The 22,923-nt window shown below is 42.4% G+C and overlaps 1 protein-coding gene across 3 annotated transcripts in view; it reads right to left on the reverse strand.

The window, feature by feature from the left end:
* NEK6 (NIMA related kinase 6) overlaps positions 1-22,923 on the reverse strand; it is a 95,182-nt gene that overhangs the window by 43,401 nt on the left and 28,858 nt on the right. For 2 of the 3 annotated variants that reach the window (XM_079962203.1, XM_079962202.1), the window contains exons 2-4: positions 15,809-15,930; positions 4,097-4,237; positions 3,206-3,268 (exon numbers count right to left, since the gene is read on the reverse strand). In XM_079962203.1, the coding sequence (XP_079818329.1) occupies positions 3,206-3,268; positions 4,097-4,237; positions 15,809-15,901 (297 nt within the window). In that variant the 5' untranslated portion in view covers positions 15,902-15,930. Of the gene's footprint in view, positions 1-3,205; positions 3,269-4,096; positions 4,238-13,660; positions 13,805-15,808; positions 15,931-22,923 lie in introns of those variants that run through there. The other variant, XM_079962204.1, reaches the window with a different exon arrangement.

Below are 22,923 nucleotides of genomic sequence, written 5' to 3' on the forward strand. Positions count from 1 at the left end.
TGTTTTCTCTTGGATAAACTGTACAAGTATGAAATTTTTGCATAAGTATACATTATCCCTACCTCTGCTTTTGTACAGCATAGCAAAACAGCCTTCAGTGTGTATATATTTGTAAGAGCAATTGTCCAGGGAGCCATCAATTAACAAGAAATGAGTTGCAGATATTTATTTGACATGTTATTAGCTGCGCAGGACCGATCAAAGCGCATTCCAATTGCTGATGCTGACAGACAGACTGAAGCAGTCCCCTTGCCTCTAAACAAATCCTTGAACAACTCTGCCCTCATAGACTCTGTGGGAAAAATCTGGCACCTGAACCAAATTATCAAAAAACGCTGACCTGCATCATGTCATTAAAAACTGCATCTCAAGTTGACATTTAGATCTTTGCTGTGGTATGTTCATCTCTTCAGAGCTGAATTATATACATCTTGGGCAAAATCTGTCAGATTTGGTTGGAACTTTCAATCAAAAACTTGGATACATTTGAAAGGAATGCCCGATAGGCAACAACTACTAATAGATCCCTCATGCCTTTGCAACGCAATATTATTTATCAAACTGACTTTCTACCATGCTTTGAGCAGCATGCATGCAAGTGTTTGACCAGCAGTGACTGCTGTCTGTAATTTTTCACAATGCTTTCCAACAAAGTGTACTACGCAGTAAAACAAGTTTGTAGACAGCTGCAAATCCACCAGTGTCCTGCAAGTCAAGTACCACAAACCAAGTCCTTGTCAGGGATTCTAGAGAAGAAAAATTATCAAATTTGGTACCAGGAGTCTTGGGTATTGAAGAAAAGGATGCTGCAGATCAAGTGGGTGTCTTGCTAGCACAGCAACTTCCATCCACCAGAAATGCCTTCCTCAGGCCAAGCTGACCTCTCAATTCCAAGCTCAAGAAATGATGAGCCAGGATTGGAGAGCAATGACAAGTCATCCCATTGGTCCTACACAACAGGAACTAGCTGCCTGTGCCATACAGCTCCACAGCACACTGTTTCTACAGATGCCAGTGCTCAGAGATTGCCGGCCTCCTTCTCACAACCTGAATCCCTCTGACTCCCATGTGCCTCCAACTATGCCGGGTCTATTCCATTCCATTCACTACTGGCCCTGAATGGGGTAACTGTGCCCCTGGAGGACCAGGTGCGCAGCCTAGGAGTCATTCTGGACTCACAGCTGTCCATGGAGGCAAAGGTCAATTCTGTGTCCAGGGCAGCTGTCTACCAGCTCCATCTGATACACAGGCTGAGACCCTACCTGCCTGCCCACTGTCTCGCCAAAGTGGTGCATGCTCTGGTTATCTCCCGCTTGGACTACTGCCGCTTGGACTACTGTGCTCTACATGGGGCTACCTTTGAAGGTGACCTGGAAACTACAACTAATCCAGAATGCGGCAGCTAGACTGGTGACTGGGAGCGGCTGCCGAGACTACATAACACCGGTCTTGAAAGACCTACATTGGCTCCCAGAATGTTTCCAAGCATAATTCAAAGTGTTGGTGCTGACCTTTAAAGCCCTAAATGGCCTCAGCCCAGTATACCTGAAGGAGCGTCTCCACCCCCATCATTCTGCCCGGACACTCAGGTCCAGCTCCGAGGGCCTTCTGGCGGTTCCCTCCCTGCGAGAAGCCAAGTTACAGGGAACCAGGCAGAGGGCCTTCTTGGTAGTGGCACCCGCCCTGTGGAACGCCCTCCCACCAGATGTCAAAGAGAAGAACAACTATCAGACTTTTAAAAGACATCTGAAGGCAGCCCTGTTTAGGGAAGCTTTTAATGCTTGATGCACTATTTTATTTTAATATTTTGTTGGAAGCCGCCCAGACTGGCTGGGGAAACCCAGCCAGGTGGGCAGGGTATAAATAATAAATTATTACTATTACTATTACTATTGCTATTATTACTACTACTACTACTACTACTATTACTATTACTACTACTGTCATGGACCAATTTATCTTCATGCTGCTCTGGTAAATTCCACTAGCACTACCTAGATCTTTGTGTAAGCACTCTCTCAATTCAGTTTAGACTCCTTCTTTGCGAAACCTGGCAGCATCCCAGCAACTTAACCCATCGCCTGTCCACAAGCTTTCCTAATACCCGAGTGAAAAATAATAGGAAGCTGTAGACATTAAACTGCTTTGGAAATATATGCAGAAAAAATAGGGTGTAAATTATTTAACTCAAAATAAGACACACATTGCGCTTGTTCTTTTCATAGTTCAAAAATCATCATTCTGCAATGCCTTGAAGTGTCAGGTTCTAGCCTAACTCCCACTTCGTGCAGGGGAACCTTGGCCAAACAAGGACAATGCTAGGGAATGCAGGTGAAGCCAGAAAAGGAAGGAAAATGCCTTCAGAAAATACACAGGGAACCAGAGAAGAAAGTGCTAATTATTCCAGTGTATCATCTTTCCTCATTTTTGTCTTCACAGCCCAGCTAATATAGCATTCACAACTTAACATCTGGCTCCCTGGTAAGCTTGGCACAGGGAGATCTGCAGTTGCCTCTGGACATCTTATACAGTAGGGATGATAATTGACCATCTCAATTCCCCTGTCATTCTGAGGGTTTTGATTTCACTTCTCCTTGATTCTAACATGTGTGGACATAATGTTCTGAATATATCTAGTACCATATGGGAGACTCTTCCCCTCCACCTTCACTCAAGCCTTGTTTTGTATAGAGCGCTACAACACCCAAAGGCATTACTGATTATCTTCACTTTGTTTGGTTTGGCATTCTTTGCTCTTTCCTCACTATACGTTTACCAGCTCACACAGAACAGCTCTGATGTAATCTCATCTTATGGCTAATCTAGCAATGAAGCTGCATGGAGTCCAAATACTGGTTTAGAGCCAGAATAGAGTCTCATGCCTTCTTCCAAGGAAAGAAAAGTATGGAAGAAGCACATCTCCTCAACTCTACACTGACACAGAAAGGGGATCATTTCAGTACAAAAGAAAAAAATTATGCTCCCTCTATCAAAAGCATACAAATCTTAAAGATAACTCTCTATTGCCATTCTGCAACACACACACACACACACCATCCAAAAAAGGAGGAGTTAAGTACAATAGTGGGAGATCATAGATTGCTTCAAGGGCCTCTAACCACACACCACTTTTCTCAAGTTACACCATAAAACAATAATCTTTTCCATTCCCAGATAATCATCAAAGGTCTGGAGAAATTCTTACCTTCAAAAGGTCTATTTCTTTAATGCAATCTTGTCTAGCCTTGGCATCCATCATTTCAAATATCTTCAAAAGGAAAGAGAGTTACATGTTGAAAGTCAAGCAAAAAATATGGATGTTCCCACATGTTTAAGATTCTAGATCATCCCTAAATTATCTTATCTCCTGGGCAACCATGACCTTTCTAAAGCTCCCTAGTTTCTTGGGGTTCTTAAGAATGAAAAAGACCTGCAAACAAAGCAGAAACAGTAGCACCAGCATTTAGCACATAAATACAACTGGATAAAGTATTATTAAGTTTGTTGTTTTCTCATCAATTTGTTGACCTTAATAAACACAAACAAGCAAACAAACCACACAAACCAAAGTAATTACATTATACTGTATACATAAATGTGTATCTTAAGCATACGCTGAAAAGTGCCAAGGAAATGAGTACAAATAATGATCTAAGACTTTTTGGGTTACACAATTAGACTCTCCTTTCCTATTGATAAAATAAATTGCCTTCTTTTGCATATTCCTCTGCACTAATTAAAAGCAAAGAGGCTTAGATATTCATCCTAATAATCAGAGGGCTATTCACTATTTTATATGAGAGTAGCTTGGGTATACTAAAGGGATACCCAAAATAGGCCCATGTAAAATCAAAATCCAGCCTACAGCATATGGTAGAAGGGAGCCAAAAATATTAAAGATTGTAACATTTTATACAACAAAGAAGGTAGGTTTCTGGTTCATGGTCAACTCCACAAATGGATATCTATAAGTAGCTGCTGTCTGATCCATCCACAGGTAAAAACAGTTCCAAGAAGCAAAGAGGTACACGACTTGCCCATTTGTGCCACCAAGAGGCACATTCATCCAATCTTACTTGGGTATTCCGATGCTCACCTGTACTTTCTTTAATGCCACTGGTTTTCTGTCCAGAAGGCAAGTAGCCTTGTAGACTTCACTGAATTGTCCTCGTCCAATTTTCTTCTCTATCTGAAAGTCTGCTAAGGTGCAGCGATAAGGGTATGAAGTCAGATGCCTCTGTTTGAGGAGAAAAAGAGGATAGTGGGTTAAATGAAAACATATATTCCTACTACCATAATGCTATACTAAATCAGAAGGCAACTGTAGCAGAGCTCTTCCACTAGATCAAACCTCTCCCAGCAAAAGTATTTCAGAGCCACCTATATCAGGCTGATCTGTGAAAGGAAGATAGATGCCTATAAAGGTGAGCTATAGTGCTATATGCTTTTAAGAGTGGTTTGTGGCATTATTTCTGGGAGGGACCATAGACAAATGGTAAAGCATTCTGCAAACAGGGTTTCAGGTCAACTCTATGGTACCACTATGTAAAAGGGATCACTGGAAGGAGACTCTGGAAAGACTTGTGTATGAGACCAAGGAGAGCTGCAAGCTAGAGCATACAGTGCTGGGTTAGATCAAAGATAGCTCCCTCCAGAAGTTGCTGGATTACAACTCCCTAACCATTGGCCATGCTCACTGGGACTGATAGGAGTGGGAGTCCAATATCTGGAGGGATCCACTTTGGCTACCCCAGAGCTAGGTGGATCAACCTACCAACCAAGACAGTTTCAAATGTTGCCTCCACAGAATCTTTCAGTGGCTATTTATTTATTTATTTATTTAGCTGTAAGTCAGGAAATGTTGTTGTTAACCTTGCTTTTCAGTTCCAAAAATGGATCCTAGAGCAATTTACAAAGGACTTTTTTTAAAAAAGTAAAACAATAAAAACAAGCAAAATGGTAAATAAGAATGAAAACAGCAAAGCAACAACATATGAAAAACCTATGAAAAACAGAGATTAAGAACTAGTCAGAAGCTGTAAGAAACAGAGTGACTGAACTCTGTACTGCTGTACAAAACTTATGATTTACTAATGTCTACTTTAAACCACCCCCTGAAAAAACAACTGCCCCACATCCTCTCAAATGTATTCAGATCCTTCACTATTCAATATCCTGAGGGATTTTGAAGTTGAGAGCTTTTAACTGTAAATGGCACCAACTTTGTCATGGTGTTTCCTGCTATGAAAACAAGGGTTTCCCCAAAGCAAACGGTACAATGGCTTGGTAACATTTTTACAGTATAGTAGGAGATACAAGATCCACATTCCACTTCACAAGATGCACCATTTTTAGCAGAATTTACTGAACCAATCAGTATTCAATACTGTTTTGGAAAGCCCTTGCCTCAACTGTTGTGCGGGCTTCAGGAAGGATGCCTGAGATTCCAGCACTGGCATGAATCAGTAACTGGACAATAGGAACTACTGCAGAGATGGAAAGGTCCTGCAAAGCTCAATGATTCTGAACCGTGCTTTCAAAGCTGGGTGCAGGCTTAGAAGCTGGAACGGTAGCAGGGATAACTACATCCCGTGTAGCTAAGCCAGAATCTGATATGTCAGATGAAGCTCAAAACATCACAGCTTTTTTTGACAACAAACATGAGGAATCATAGAATCATAGAGTTGGAAGAGACCACAAGGGCCATCGAGTCCAACCCCCTGCCAAGCAGGAAACACCATCAGAGCACTCCTGACATATGGTTGTCAAGCCTCTGCTTAAAGACCTCATGAGGAGCAGTAACTTCTACACAGAACTTTACTGGCTTGAACTTTATATGCACTATGCAATTCTATCATACAACCCCACCACTCACTCCAATATATAGTCCAGTAAACAGAGGATGCAACAACATAATTATGCATAAAAGGCTTGAAATACGCAATAAGTAATGATAACATTCTCATGCACATCAGTACATTAAAGGAATGCCAAGAGCAGTTCTCTGCTGCCTTCTGCACCTGAAAAAACAAAACACGGGAGCAGAGCAGCATAGTTTCCTGCAGACAAGTTCTCACTCCTTGCAATATGGCTCAGCCACAGAAGTCGGCTCACCAAGCCCCATTAATGCTGGGACACCTCAGCTGATAGACTCTGGCATCCGCCAAGGCTACAGCTGCACATTTACATATGCAATGACCTAGATTTGCATTTGCTATCACAACCTATCAGACCTAATTAAAGCAATGGAGCCAAAGAGAGGATGTAAAATTATAGCATGAACAAAAGGAGCATATCCAGGTCAGACCAAAACATGCCAAAACTTCCGTATTTATTAGAGCAGGCCATTTTCCCGCCATGTTTAGACAGTTATTAGTAAAATATTGTGTCCACAGCAGACACGCTTACAGTCTAAATGGGGGGTGGGGGTGGGAGTGGTAAAAAGAAAGGGAAATGCTAGGCCACAAAATCAACCCACTGCTTGTCATCCAAATCGTCTACAGTCATGGGCTGCTCTTCTAAATTTTCTCCTGTGGCCTAAAAAAGGGATACCTAACAGCAGACAGAAGGCACCGTGTAGGGATGAGAGACAGTAACTTGTTTTGGCTGAGCACACCTCAGCTGACATAAAGAGCTGTAACTCCACTCTCCACTGGAAGCCACCAGTGGGCCAAAGAAGAAGACAGACCTCTCCTCTCCGTCTCTGAAGCCATCAGAGGTGGCGGGAGAGAAAAGAAGGCGGCTTGGAGGAAGCTCGCCCTTTGGCACAAGGGTCTCTGAGCCCAAGTCTTTCTGCCCTCCTACCATCAACCCATGTAGGAGTTAAGGGCAGCTGCCCCCTATATCAAGTAAAACATCAAGATACTTAACTAACTGACCAATCACATCGGTTCTGCCCCCCTAACAAAATTCCCGTCCCCTCAACAAAGTCCTGCCCCCCCCCAACAAAAATCCTGGCTACCCCCATGGTGAAGGGATTCCCCCCCCCCCAAAAAAAATGCTTTCCCCCCTTTCTTCTATGAAGTTGAACCTCCCTGAATATTTCACAAGGTCCCAATGCATCATTTATTTAGTTCCAAATTCACCATAAATTTGATCCAGTATCAGTCACTCTAAAGTCTGATAAAAATAAAAGGGTGTTCACCAATATGAGAATGATACCCAGCTCTACCCCTCACTTACACTGGAACCAGTGAAGGTCCTGTGTGAGTGTCTGGATGCAGCTGGAAGATACATGGAGGTTAACAAATTGAGGTTGAATCCCGACAAGACAGAAATACTGTTTCTGGGGGACGGGGGTGGGCAGTGGGGGTGGGGGGCTCCTAGTCCTGAACGGGGTAACTGTGCCCCTGAAGGACCAGATGTGCAGCCTGGGAGTCATCCATGAAGGCACAGGTCATTTTTGTGTCCAGGGCAGCTGTCTACCAGCTCCATCTGCTACATGGCTGAGACCCTTCCTGATCGCAGACTGTCTTGCTGAAGTGGTGCATGCTCTGGTTATCTCTCGCTTAGACTACTGCCATGCGCTTTACATGGAGCTACCTTTGAAGGTGACCCGGAAACTACAACTAATCCAGAATGCGGCAGCCAGACTGGTGACTGGGAGTGGCCGCTGAAACCATATAACACCAGTCCTAAAGGATCTACGTTGGCTCCCAGGACATTTTTGAGCATAATTCAAAGTGTTGATGTGGACCTTTAAAGCCCTAAACCAGGGGTTGGCAACGTTTTTTGAGGCTGGTCTGGTCCACTCCCCGGCAGCCCTCTCAGTGGGCCAGAGCGTGCATGCCCGTGCGCTCAAGCTATTTCCAGTACACTTCTGGGACAATGGAGCGCACGTGCGCATGCTATTACCAGTGCTCTTCCAACCCAGAAGTTGGTCCCCCGCGGCGAGAAAAAAAACAGCGCTGAAAAAAACACACGGAATCTCCACGCTGATCCACGGAACAGCTGTGGGCCGGTTCCAGGAAGTTCATGGGCTGGAACCGACCCATGGGCCTTAGGTTGCCAACCTCTGCCCTAAACAGCCTCGGCTCAGTATACCTGAAGGAATGTCTCCACCTGTTGTCCAGTCCAGACATGGAGGCGCAGATCCAAGAGCCTTCTGGTAGTTCCCTCACTGCGAGAAGTGAGTTACAGGGAACCAGGCAGTTGGCCTTCTTGGCAGCAGTGGCACTCTCCCTGTGGAACACTCTCCCATCAGATGCCCAGGAAATAAAGAACCATACAACTAATAGGAGACATCTGAAGGCAGCCCTGTATCGGGAATTTTTTAATGTTTGATGTTTTATTGTGTTTTTAGTATCCTGTTGGGAGCCGTCCAGAGTGGCTGGGGCAACCAGTCAGATGGGCAGCTTAATAATACGGAAACTGTATGTTGGTACACAATTGAAAGTTGGCAAAAATACTTCATTGTGTCACTGTGGTATATGTTTATGTGCCAGTACTGGGAAGGCGGAAATACCTATTTTTAAAACTAAGGCAAGAGGCTGAATGTCTGCCTGAGCAGAACACACCACAGTAGAGAGCCAATTAAAGGCATCTGTGAGGTGCACCTGACCTGCCTTGTCAGCCTCATAACATGCTTCCAGCCTACGCCATCTGCACTGACGCCGCATGGGAATTGGTGAAGCCATGGTGTAGCATGGTGTTACCACACTGAATATTGCAATGCATTTCATCTTGGAGAAGTGTATGGGCAGAAAGCATTTATTGGGCACCATGAGTGTTGTCTACTCAACAACTTTGCTCACAACATGAGGTCTGCAGCTAAAAAAATAAAAAAATGCAATTGCACAAAATAAAGCCCCAGCTGCTATCCATGAATGCAACAATATTTCTCAACTGATTGGGAAGCATGAATAGAGCAAGTATCATACCATTAAACCTCCTCAGGGACAGTCCAGTTGCTCCACAAGAGAGAGCACACAAATAGATATGAGAACAAGCAGATATAAACACACATTAACACTGCAAATTCTGGCAGAATACATGCCTTGCCTGCAAAGGTTTCTAGGTCCATGGCATCTCCAGCTAAAAAAAAAGCTGCAAAGAAGACTGAAAACACTCTTCTCAAAATCAAATTCATTGGATTCAAATGATAGATTGGGAAAGACTATGGAAGAATGACATGAAATTTATGGCCTGTGTTTTACTTAAAGAGAATTATATGAAAATATTATACAGATGGTCCCTAATTCTGGTTAAATTAGCAAAAATGTATAAAACAAAAGATACTAAGTGTTGGATATGTAAAGCAGCGGAGGGCACTTTTTACCACATGTGGTGGCAATGTAAGGTTATTTTTAAAAAGGGAAATGATATATAATGAATTGAAAAAAATGTTCAAAATAACATTCGTTAAAAAACCAGAAACATTTTTATTAGGTATCACAGGATTGGACATACCGAAAAAATACAAGACTTTGTTTATGTATGCAACAATGGCTGCTTGGATATTATTAGCACAACGCTGGAAAGAAGAGGAAGTCCCCACTAAAGAAGACTGGCAAACTAAGTTAATGGAATACGCGGAAATGGCTAAATTAACCGGGAGAATTAGAAACCAAGAAGACAATAAATTTAAAAAGGAATGGGGAATGTTTATTGCATATATACAAAAGCAATGCATACAAGTTAATACATTAGCAGGATTTTTTCAAAAAATGCTTGTAATATTATAGATAAGGTATAAAATTGGAAAGTAAAATGAGGTAAAGAATTTATGGACATGCATGAACAACATAGAACAAGGGAACTGAGGCGAGGGTGAAGTCAGGGGATTCAGCGCGCCCCAAGCTTCTGGGTGCAGGCAAGCTCTCCGCTAGCCTTGGGAGAGCTGGGTCTCCCACGGCTAGCGGATAGCTCCCTGAAGCCTGGAGAGCGAGAGGGGTTGGTGCGCACCGACCCCCCTCGCTCTTCAGGCTTCAGCGAAAGCCTGCATTTGCCCCATAGGACACACACACACATTTCCCCTTCATTTTTGGAGGGGGGAAGTGCGTCCTATAGGGCGAAAAATACGGTATGTTTTTTCTTTTTTATGTAATGTTTTGTTGTTGTAAAAATTATAAAAAAGGGGGGAAAGAAAACGCTCTTCTCTGCTGAAGACCCTGGAGGATCGGCATATCACCTGTCCTGGAATAAGACAGTTCCACATGTATCAAAACTGAACAAAGGAACCCACAATGTCTTAAGTTAACATGAACACTGTGAAACAGAAAACCAAGCTGTGGAGTTCCCTTGATGTTTTATCGTGTTTTTAATATTCTGTTGGGAACTGCCCAAAGTCGCTGGGGAAACCAGCCAGGTAGGTGGGGTATAAACTACTTATTACTACTACTACTACTACTAGGGACACGGGTGGCACTGTGGGTTAAACCACAGAGCCTAGGACTTGCTGATCAGAAGGTCGGCGATTCGAATCCCCGCAACGGGGTGAGCTCCCGTTGCTCAGTCCCTGCTCCTGCCAACCTAGCCATTCGAAAGCACGTCAAAGTGCAAGTAGATAAATCGGTACCGCTCTGGCAGGAAGGTATACGGCGTTTCCGTGAACTGCTCTGGTTCACCAGAAGCGGCTTAGTCATGCTAGCCACATGACCCAGAAGCTGTATGCTGGCTCCCTCGGCCAGTAAAGCGAGATAAGCGCCGCAACCCCAGAATCAGCCATGACTGGACCTAATGGTCAGGAGTCCCTTTACCTTTACCTATTATTATTACTATTATTATTATTTCAGGAGCCATTTTTATTTAAGTCTCACTTAAGGCAACAGTAACTAAAATTAATTTGTTGCATTAGCTTCAAGCACTAAGGAATGGCTTGATAAAAGTATCAAACCAAATTAGTAGGCAGCAAGAATAATATAATGCAGATTTTAAACATTTCCCCCATTAGAAATGCCAACGAATTTTGAGTTATTGCCACCTTTAGCTAAGAAAATTCTCTCCATTCCAACCTACACCAATGCAGTGTGGGTCTGACAACAATCTGGCAGCAATTCTAGTTATATATTCACTTACTCTAATTAGAAAACTTCTAAATAGAAAGTTCTATTGTGAGTCATAAGGAAAAGGTTAACTATAACACTAAATATAAATACTGCAGACGAGCAGCAAGGGATGATTCTAAACCACCTCTTCAAGTCTTCCGGGACGTGTATGCAGCTAATTGTGGCACGTAACCAATTTATCTGTCAATGTTGCAACTTTATTCCCTTTCCCAAAAGTGGTTCCCCAACTCTGTATATGAAAGCCCACAAAACAACTACTGCTCCCACTTTTGCATAATCATTTAGAACGCAAGAAGTCTATGTGCCTGTGATGTATGTTTGGTGGACAATGTGACAGTTAATGTGAAAGGCATGTTTTGCCTTTCAGAACAAAAACCAGAGTTGCAATGGATCACAAAAGTTACGTCCAGTGGTTCCTTGGTTCTCGAACAGCCTAGTTCATGAACAACTTAGAACCTGAACGTCGCAAACCCGGAAGTGAGCGTTCCAGTTCTCAATATATATATATTTTTAAGTTGAACGTGTCCTGAGCTTCCATTTTTAGTGTTGCGCTTCTGTTTTGAGAGAGAGAGAGAGAGAGAGAGAGAGAGAGAGAGAGAGAGAAAGAGAGAGAGATATCGAAAGATCGTGCTGATTGGGGTGGTGGGGAGAAGCATTTTAGGGGTAGTTTTTCAACAGCCTGGAACGGATTAATCCGTTTTGCATTAGTTTCTATGGTAAAGCGCACCTTGGTTTTGGAATGTTTTGGTTTTGGAACGGACTTCTGGAACGGATTAAGTTTGAGAACCAAGGTACCACTGTATAGTACCTGAATTCTCTAAACCAGCCTTCCTCAACCTCATACCCTCCAGATAATATTGGACTTCAACTCTCACTACCCTGCACCCCTGGCTCTGCTAGTTGGGGCGGATGGGGGTTGCAATCCAAAAACATCCAGAGAGCACCAGGTTAGAGCAGGTTGCCTTAGGCATTCTCAAAACTCACCCATCTTTTTTGTTGTTGTTATGAATTTTGACTTTAAGAAAGTTATTGTTCTACAGCATATCAGAATGTTATAGATGAAATCCAGTACAAATGCAATCAAGATACAAATACAAAAGTAAGCAAGCCCAATAATTTCAAATAGCCATACTTGGTCATAGTTTGTTTAGTTCTAGGAATTTATAGTGCACTGTTCAGTGTGCAGTCCCAGGGTGGGGAAACTCTATCTCTGGAGCAAGGTTAGATAATAGTTTTATCCTACACTGATTAACCATTTTGCTAAAATTTTACAGTAAAAGATCCTTAATCACCAGTCATAAGATCTAATCAAAACATGGACAGAAGATGAAAAACAGATGACCTAATCCTGGCACTGACCTAAACCAGTCATTGGGAGACCAAAATACCCCCTGATAAGGAAGACATCCCATGCTTCTGGCTATGTAACTGTTCTGATAAACAGTCGTGCCATTTAAAAGGATTATCATCTGACTTTTCAGGAACCCCATACTTATGAAGGCTATTCCTAAGACATTTTCTCTCTGCTGAGTATAAAATAACCCTATTTGTTTTTTGAAAAGTTCTCTCCACAGTCTCCCCAAAAGGATGATCTTTTAAAATAACTTAAATCCATTTTGTGATCTGAGTGGTGCTAAAATATTTTAATGTCTACCAAGACAATCACATTTTGAAGTACAACAATGATTGCATAATTGATATATTCTTATACATCTTGAGCTAGTTTGCTAAAATGACTCTTATTTCCTTCCTCTGGGACACCCTTCCATCGGATGTCAAGGAAATACAGAACTACACAACATTTAGAAGACACCTGAAGGCAGCCCTGTATTGAGAAGTTTTTAATGTTTAATGTTTTATTATGTTTTTATATGTGCTGGGAGCCATCCAGAGTAGCTGGGGCAATCCAGCCAGATGGGTAGGGTATAAACAATAATAAAATTATTATTGTTATTGTTTTATTGTTATGGTTATTATTATTCCAGGAGAAAAAAATGGGACAATTATTTCTGGTATCTTCTCTCCTTACTGCCCATTGAGACAAATGACACAAAATACCTGACATTATCAATCAGACCAACTCCATTTTCTCAATCAACAATCTTCTCTAAAAAAAATAAAAATCAGCTCCTGTTAACGTCAATTCAATAATGTGTAGTGATTCAGTTAACAATAATAGCTGTCATTTCACTCTTAATCTCTACAATATAAAGTATTAGGATTATAGTCAACAATACAAAAACAAACTGTCAGAAACCCAGTCTGCCAAAATCTGTTAAGCTTTATCAAATCACAAATCGATCCACATTTAATAATGTAGCAGTAAACTACTGCAATCAATACGAACAAAAATGTATTCAAGAAGCTCAGTAAATCTAGAACAAGATCAGAAATAAGTAAGAAAATTCACTGAAAAACTGAAAGGAAAAAAAGAGCTCATCAGACACTGTCCGTCAAACATCCATGGAAGGCAATTCCACAGATTCCGGAGATTATCCGCTCCATTGCCTAATTCTTAGTACAGCCAAGTATGTTTCTTAAAATCCAATTGAAAGCGGCTTCTCAATACCTTAAACAGGAGCTCTGATCAATACATTATCCTCTTTAATAATAGCCTCCAAGAGACTCAAGAGCTGCTTCCACATCATCCCCACCTTCAGTCTTTTCTCTTGTAGTTCCAGTTCTTTAAGCCTCTCTGCAGGACAAGCTTCCAAACCCTTAATCATCTTCACTGGTCTCCCTCCTCCATCTCCAGTCTTGAGTCCAAGAGCATAGACACAACTTTAACAGAGGCTGGAAGTGGCCAAAAATGCACTTAAAAATGACCACTTCTGACAATGATGCATCCTGTCAGGCCCACAGGAGACAGTATTAGCCACTAATTACATTTAACTATGTCATTAGAAATTCCAGCATGTGCTCTAAGAAGCCATGAATGTATCTGCTGCGTAAGAACACTTCCTAATCTTGTTCATGGAATAATTACATGGGCTCCATCCTGCCAAATGAGACTGTAATTAACCCTAATTGCTTAAAATGTAACTTGGCTAATTCAAGGAGATCAATTACTATTAAATGACTTAATATGACAAATTACTGCAGTAGGGGAGGGGGGGAGCGTTCCACACAGGCTATTTCAACGCAGCACTGAGCACCATGTGTTCACAAGCTATTCATTGTTTTTTTCTAGATCTCATTGTTGTACTTCGCTTTTGCTCTCTTAATGAATTAGCTCAGCAATGAATGGCAGGACTCACAATCCAAATGTTACTGCTTTTCCAGGAAGAGCCTTGCCGGATTCATAGTTCTGCAGTATTGATGGGCAACAGCAACCCAATGCTTAAGGAAAGCTAGTATTGCTTCTTCACAGTAGACCTCTTTAATATGCATGACTATACGCAATATGCAATACCACACTTAAGAAATGTGACATGGCCATAGAAAGAGAGACTGAACATTTATTACATCATCATCATCATTCCGGGCAGCTTCCAACAAAATATTAGAACACAAAAAAACCCTCAAACATTAAAGACATCCCTGTACAGGGCTGCCTTCAGATGTCTTCTAAAAGGCAGATAGTTGTTTATTTCCTTGACATCTGATGAGATGAGAGGGCGTTCCACAAGGTGGCCACCACTACCGAGAAGGCCCTCTTCCTGGTGCCCTGTAACTTCACTACTTGCAGTGAGGGAACCGCCAGAAGGCCCTCGGCACTAGACCTCAGCGTCCGGGCAGAATGATGGGGGTGGAGACGCTCCTTCAGGTCCACTGGGCCGAGACCATTTAGGGCTTTAAAGGTCAGCACCAACACTTTGTATTGTGCTCAGAACCGCACTGGGAGCCGATCTAGGTCCTTCAGGACCAGTGTTATATGGTCTCGGCAGCCACTTCCAGTCATGAGTCTGGCAGCTGCATTTTGGATTACAGTCAAACTCAGTTGTCAAACGTAATCCGTTCTGGAAGACTGTTCGACTTCCAAAACGTTTGACAACTGAGGTGCAACTTCCCATTGGTTGCAATAGCTTCTTGCACTCAAGCGGAAGCCACTTTGGATGTTCAGGTTCCGAAAAACACTTGAAAACCGGAGCATTTACTCCTGGGTTTTCAACATTAGGGAGCCAAAATGTACGATAATGGAGGCATTCATTCGGGAACCGAGGTTTGACTGTAGTTGTAATTTCTGAGTCACATTCAAAGGTAGCCCCACGTAGAGCGCATGGCAGTAGTCCATCATAGCAATCCTGTGAGGCAGGTATGCTGGCAGGGACTAGCCCTTTTGTGTCTGGACGGGGATTTTAAACATGGGTTTCCCCAATCCAAGACCAACAAGCTTGTTTTCTCCTGCTCTGGAGGGCAGGACTTGAACCAATGCCTTCAAGTTACAAGAAAGGAGATTCCGACTAAACATCAGGAAGAATTTTCTGACAGAAGAGTTGTTCCGTAGGGGAACAGATTTCCTCAGGAAGACGTGGCCTCTCCTTCACTGGAGGTTTTTAACCAGAGGTTGGGTGGCCACCTGTCCTGGATGCTTCAGCTGAGATTCCTGCCTTGCAGGGGTTGGACTGGGTGACCCAGTTTTGTGATTCTAACCACTGCACTACAGTGACTCCACAGTCACATAAAGAAAAAGATTAGCTGGTATGATGTGGGAGGAACACTTGCTTCAAGCATTCTGGTCAGGAACTTCCAAATGGATTTTGTAATGCTAATGGCATCCTAAATTTTGATAATAATTATTGATTTTAAGAGTTGTTAAATATTTGAAGCAGAGGGCCATGAGAAAGAAAACGGCTGCTTACTTGTGCATCATGCTGGTATTCCTGGCTTGCCACTTTGCAGAGCGGGCTGTTCTGGTCCCCCAGATGATGAGGATGACTGTGTTGTCCTTCCATAGTAACATTCCAGACTTTGCCTTTAAGCTCTGTGGAACCAAGAACACACCTGTGTCAAAGCAAAAGGCACCTACATGGCTGAACTCAAGCGGATTAGCAGGAAGAGCCAGTAAATGTCACTATTCTCTGGTGATATACATACAACTTCACATTTGAACAGGAGTTCTTCCCTGTCCCCCCATCACAGGCAATTATCTGACCAGTATCACAAGCTCTACATCCCACAAGGACCATATTCTTGATAAAGAAGCTAGCAGAAACGTCTGCCTCTTCCTCTCTCACTGCCATTCTCTCCCTTTTGTCCTTCACTGCTTATACCTGCTGCTAGCACCCAGGCCCCATGTTTCCTGGGATCCTCTGTGTGCGCACAGCCACGCAGGTGTGCAGTAAAATGGTACCTCGGAATGCGAACGGGATCCGTTCCACAGCCCCATTCGTATCCTGAACAGAACGTAAGATGCGACTGCACGTCTGTGTGTGCGCAGGTCGCGTTTCGCCGCTTCCATGCATGCGCGTGACGTCATTTTGACCATCTGCGCATGCACAAGCGGGGAAACCCGGAAGTAACGCGCTCCATTACTTCTGGGTTGCTGTGGGGCGCAGCACGAAAATACTTATCTTGAAGCGTATTTATCCCCAAAGGATATGGGGACTGGGCCACTTTTACCATCACAAGAGGGAAGGGAGACCCTAGAAAGATAAGTACCTGTTTGTCACACTTTTCACAGAATACTGACCCAGGACCTTCCACCTTGCCCACATAAGGACATGAGAGGTTGAGGACACTCACTATATTCCAAGCACAGCAAGAGAGAAGCAAGGCATAGCAAGCATCTAATATTTCAATACAAACTTGCACATTCTTCTGAATGTCACAGAAGCAAAAGTTTGCCATTTTTAATTATTCCACAAAACCCTTATTTAAGTGCAACTGCTTATATATAATGATTACAGCTGTCAACGAAGGCAAATGCAAATTCCTATCTGAGGAGATAATGCAGAAATTGAAAGAACACCAAACATTACTTTTTTGACCATTAAAGAAACCCCATGTGACAGTCTAAACATATGGAGATTTGGCTACAATGACTGGATCCTCTTCTATGGTTACATTCATGAAATATAATAGCAGATGTGGTCCATGTTATCCTCTTCTGGCTCAAAGAAGAAGAAAGTAATACTGCCAACTTTAGCTGTGAGCAAACCTGTGACAATTCTGTGGTACCAGAATGACGCAACCCAGACAAGAGTTGTGTTATGACTGATGTTAAACATGAGTTGCTCACAGATGCTTGTAATTGCAAGTCCTTCATAAAACTAACTTGCAACACGACACATTCTAGCTACAATGCTTATGTCAACTTGGATTCTTCCCTCTTGCCACTACCCTGTCATGCGCATGCCACTGCCAGGGGAACTTCATTGCACCATGAAGACACTTCCCCTTATCAGTCAGTGCAAAGATTCAACCATGACACTTCCAAAGTACACTGCCGAGGCAGCTGGAAGATATGACCCCAAATCCCAGAGAAGCATCTACAGCTTCCCAACAGTGGGAAATATTCCCCAGGCTTCTGTAAATTCCTTTCTAGAAATAAAAGTCTCCAGAGGCAGTCAGGATCAAGAGGGAAGCAGCAGTAACATTAGGGACACTTAGTAATGCTCCCCAGGAACAAGTCTGTAAAGCACTGACGTTAAATATTTGACTTCATACAGTGTATGACAAAAGCTAACTAAAAGAAAGAATTTAAATTAATTGTGGGGTATCATTCTATAGCCCCATCCCTGGACTGTAGGCTTCAAAAACCATCTCTTCTCTGCTGCCTTTAGGCTTTGGTTTCAACATGGACTGCAAAAAATTGTGCCATTTGATTTTTCTTATAGTATTTTTAGCTTTATGCTGGTCACTTTTTGGATTATGGATTTGGATGTTTTATACTGTATAACAACAACAACAACAACAACAACAACAACAACAACAACAACAACAGAGAGGGAGACATTCTAGAGGGAAAGAGCCATGTTAGCTGTTTGTAGCAATAACCAAGTTTTGCGGCACTTTAAGGATAAACACAGAACTGCAGTTTTTTAGGATAGCTGCCAAGTTGAGGTTCCACAGCCACAATAGTTTTGTTTGTTTTTAAAGCAGAGACTAGAGCACTAATACCATTTCTGAAGTTCCTCCAAAAAAAATCCAAGCAGATTTGTATTGATAAAACTCAAAGGCAGTCCAGAGTCCACAGCTGGGTGACTAGAGAGAAGACAATCAGAATGCCTGCTTGGAAAACACTACACACTGCAACTAGAGTGATGGCAAAAGTGGTTCTGTTAGACTACAAACCACCTGAGTCTCCTGGTACAGTTTTCCACAGATGAAATACAGGTGGTGAAGAAGGTCCTCTTCCCCGTAGCTATCGCCACTTGGTAGGCTCAACGTTGAGCTCTAACCCGTGTTCGGTTCAGAACAAGTTTTCCACCCTGGCGCTATAGCCAACTTTGCAATTGTTTCATTGCCCTCAGCTTCATGGAAAACTATGGGGCCATCTGCGCTCCATGCAACTGGAGAGGGCGCTTTGGAGCCAGACGGTGATAGCCCTGGTTAACTCTGCATTCCAGGGAATCAGCTGAAAGGACATCAACATGGGATAAAACATCCCCTACCACTCTATGGAAACCATTTGGCTCTGTTAAGTGGCGGGGGTGGGCCATCCAAATCAGCTCCACCTCCCTGCAGAGGGGAAGGTTTGTGGAGAAATCTAGCTGCTTTGTTGGATCTTATATTGGAGTGGATGAAATGAACGTTGTTTATAGCGTACAGATGAAGAATCGGAAGTCCCTTACCTTCTGAATTTTTTTTCTCTTTCTCTCTCAGCTAACCTCTTTTCTATTTCTTTATTTCTCTTTCATTTTCTTTATTCCTTTACTCCCCCCTCCTTCTCTTTATGTTCTTATTGTATTTAGATCAAAAAGGGGAGAATATTTCATATTAAGTTTTGTATTTTTCTCTATCAGCACCAATAAAATTTATTCCGGGGGGGGGGGGGAATAAAAGGAGTGAAAAGGAACACAAAACCCACAGACAAGAAGCACAGAACTCCAGCCTACAAAGCAATCAAGCTGCAACTTCTCCCACTAGACAACAATCTGAACAGCTATCAGTTTCACTAACTCCTTCTCTTACTCATTCACTAGAAATGACATCACATTTACAGGGTAGCATTTCTCCAAAAAAACACTTCTGCTCCCTGTTTTAGAAACTGAGTCAATATGTAAAAGAGAATTTGGTAAACACTGCAATTGCTGGGAATGGGTAGGGGTAAAATCCGGTCCTGTTACAATTGTTTGGTTAAATCTGAAGTAAAGGGCTAGAGATTACCAGACAATGAATTAGTACCATGTGACTGAAATGCACAGCTCTGAAAGTACACAGGAGAAGGAAAGGAAGCAGGTGACTGGCTGAATTGAAGAAACTGAGAAATCAACAGCCATATCTAATTTGCAAGGATGTTTGTGGTATTTCTCAGTTCTTTGGAGGTGTCAGCATTTTATCACCATCCACACTGTTTTAGGTATTGCAGCAGTTTGTGGGTTTTCTGCGTACAACTAGACAGTCCTCCTTTGAAAAACACACTTCTCAAAGAGCACCATGAATGGGATTTTTGATATAGAACATTTCATAAAAAGCTATACAAATTGCACAGGGATGTTTTAATATTTGTCAGAATTAACCCTTGGCTTTTTATTTGTGAACGGTATAAATTTCATACTAAAGTACAAGAATTAAAGTACAAGAATTCCAAATGGCACATTCCTGCTGTTCTAGTTTAAGGTGACTTCCTCACAGGCACTGAGCCATGAGTTATCCCAAACAGAAACAGGCTCCTTTCTGAAACTGTGAAGCTCAGTCTGTCAGCAACACACACATGGAGAGCACACATGCTTCTGGTAGGCTCATGATTCTTTGGGTGCTGCAGGGAAGACAAGGTGTGCTTGCTTCCTATGAAAGATCAGAGACAGCCATTAGCAGCTCAGGACAGTACAGCTGCCACAAGTAATTCAGTTTGGCTACTTGTTTCAAAGCATCTTTGCTTGCAAAGCTTTGGAAGGAGTAACGACAAAATATCAGTTTTGAAAAGTGATATGTGTCAGCTCACATGATACCAACACTGATTCTTGCTGACACCCAAGGGACACACTGTCCTGCTCAAAACTAGCAGCTATTCTGGGATGCTGGGAAAACATGCTATAGGTAGATCAGAGCAAAACTCACGAGAGGCAAGGCAGCAAGTTGCAGACAGATACCTACTTCTGCTGGTGAAAAAACTACCCTACCCTGAGCAAGAGAATCAATAGACTGCACTATCTTTACTTTTAAAGTAGACACACTATAGAAAGCTGCCTTATACAGAGTCAGACCACTGGTCCACTACTGCCATTCATTAGATAAGTATTGTCTTCCCTGATAAGCAGTGACTCTTCCGGGATTCAGGATTGAGCCTTTTCGCAACCCTACCCGGGGTCTTTGGCATTCAAAGCAGATGTTTTACCACTGTAGAGATCTGATTATAATCCACGTATCTAGATTATTTAGATTCATTCCAATCTGGGTTAAGGGCTGGCCATGCGACAAGTCACTTTGATGGATGACCTTTACAGTAAGCAGGACAAAGGGGAGTGTGACATTGCTCCTGCTCTTCGCTGCTTTTGATGACCATGGCTCTCTGGAATGGGAATTGGGGACCCCATGTTACAGTGGCCCCAGTCCTGTCAATAGGACTAGAGGGTAGCCTTGGGAGAGCGTAGCATCTGTTACCTGGCAATTACACTATGGGTTGCCACAGAACACTATTTTATCCTCAATGTTGTTTAGTATCTATAAGAAGCTGCTGGGAGCGTTCTTTGGGTGTTTGGGGGCAAAACTCCATCAGTATGCTATTGACACTCAACTCTATTCCTCCATAACATCTAAATCAGGAGAGACTGTGAAAGCCCTGGACCAGTTCCATGACACAGTGATGGCCTGGAGGAGGGAAAACAAGCTGTGCTTGAAGCCTTTGGTAAAGTAGAATATATTTTGCTTTTAATTCAGGACGCTGGACGCAACTCAATGATTACAGCAAGGTGGGTTATGATGATTGCTAATAGGTTAGAAATAACTGCAGACTTGATTGCAAAGCCAGAGTATTTCCTTTGTTATTTCCAAGAAACTTAAAAAGAGACAGGCCAGAGCTATCCAAACTTTTCATGTTGGTTACATGCTTTTTTAGACATACATCACTTCACGACATAGTAATTCAGTTTTACTAGCAAACTGACGGTGAAACTAACCCCTTTCCATCTCCAGGAGGAGTGCTGGGAGCATTCACATGACACACCTACACACTGCAGCCGACACACTAATGCAGGGATCGGCTGAGGTGTACCTCGCCTGGGATGGTTCACTCCAGCGGAGATCCCTCCATGGGCCGGATCACCTGTGCGCCCGTGATCTCTGGCGTCTGCGTCGACATGATTTCCAGTGCCTGCATAGATGCAATTTCTGGCACTGTGGAAGCGAGTCCCTGTGCTGCGCTGGTTTAGCGCAGCACGCGGGGACTTGCCAAGCGAGTGGCTCAGTTCGGGGGGTTGCTCGTGGGCCAGTTAAACGACCCCCGTGGGCCACTTGGGGGCCTATGGGCCCTAGGTTGCCTACCCCTGCACTAATGTGTCGTGACACACAGTTTGGAAAGCTCTGAGATAGGTCCTGGGGAATTTTATCATAGAGTAGTAAGTGTAGTTTCTGAAAAGGCAGGCTGGTTAACAAGATAGTATGTTCTAATCACCAGTGCTAATAAATGCAAATGATGCAAAGGGGAAAGCTTCCGGCACTATTCTTTAAGGGTGACATTTCCAGAAATTCTAAGGTGAAGCAGTTCTGGCTTAACTGACTGTCTAATTAAAAAAATATTATTATTTTTAGTATTACTCTTTTATTGAAAGAACTCATTGTATTACTCTTTTATTGAAAGAACTCATTGTATGGAAGTTCTATGCGCCCTTATGGTGGCCAAGAGACTCATACTGATGAATTGGAAGAATAAAGATATGATGCCCCTGACCATTAGGTCCAGTCGTGGCCGACTCTGGGGTTGTGGCGCTCATCCCGTCGCGGGGATTCAATATACAAACATAAAGGAGTCCAATAAATTCTGGATATTATTTTTTGTTGTGTAAGTCTTAATGTAAAGTTCCCTGATACCTTTGGTATCACGGGTAAAACATTTTCAACTGTCTGGGTAATACTGAAAGTTCCAATTCTTTATTCCAATTATTTATTAAAGTCTGCATATTGAACTTATTTATTCTTAATAAATATCTATAAAATGTAATCACTGGTTTTTTTTAGTTTCAAACAAATTGTTCAATTGCTCCAGTATCTTAGGTGCCTTGGAAGCTGAAATGCTGCTGGCCCAAACAAACATGTTAGGAGACATTGTAACTGAAGATATTGCCATTGGGCCATAGCTGATAGATGATATTTTTGTCTTAAAACAGCACAGATATAAAATTAATCTTCCTTATTGATCCATTGTTTCAAAGTCAATGTACCTGCTTTCAGCCAATTTTTAGATTGGGGTTTCCCCGCAAAGTAATTTTGGCATGTGAGAATGCATCAAATTTGTTTTTATTAGACAACCTATTCCATATCCTTCTAATTAACTAATTCAATTAGAAGGATATGGAATATGTTGTCTAATAACTATTATTGTCTAACAACTGCTTCCAGAATCATCTGGGATTTTGAATATTTTAATCCTAGTACTGTATTATCCAACCAACCAAAGGTACTATATGTGTGTATTCTAGGGTTGCCCATGTCAGAAAATTAAGACAAGGTTTTCAATATTTAGTTTTTGACAGTAAATAAGCATAGTGATATAGTTCCAAATTCAGAATTCCAAATCTGACTTCTTTCATTTGTAACTGCAAATAAAGCCTTTGATGGCTGTTAAATCAAGTTGATGAGTGAAATGAATTATGGA

Source organism: Podarcis cretensis (assembly GCF_951804945.1).
Source record: "Podarcis cretensis genome assembly, chromosome: Z".
Lineage (NCBI taxonomy): Eukaryota > Metazoa > Chordata > Lepidosauria > Squamata > Lacertidae > Podarcis > Podarcis cretensis.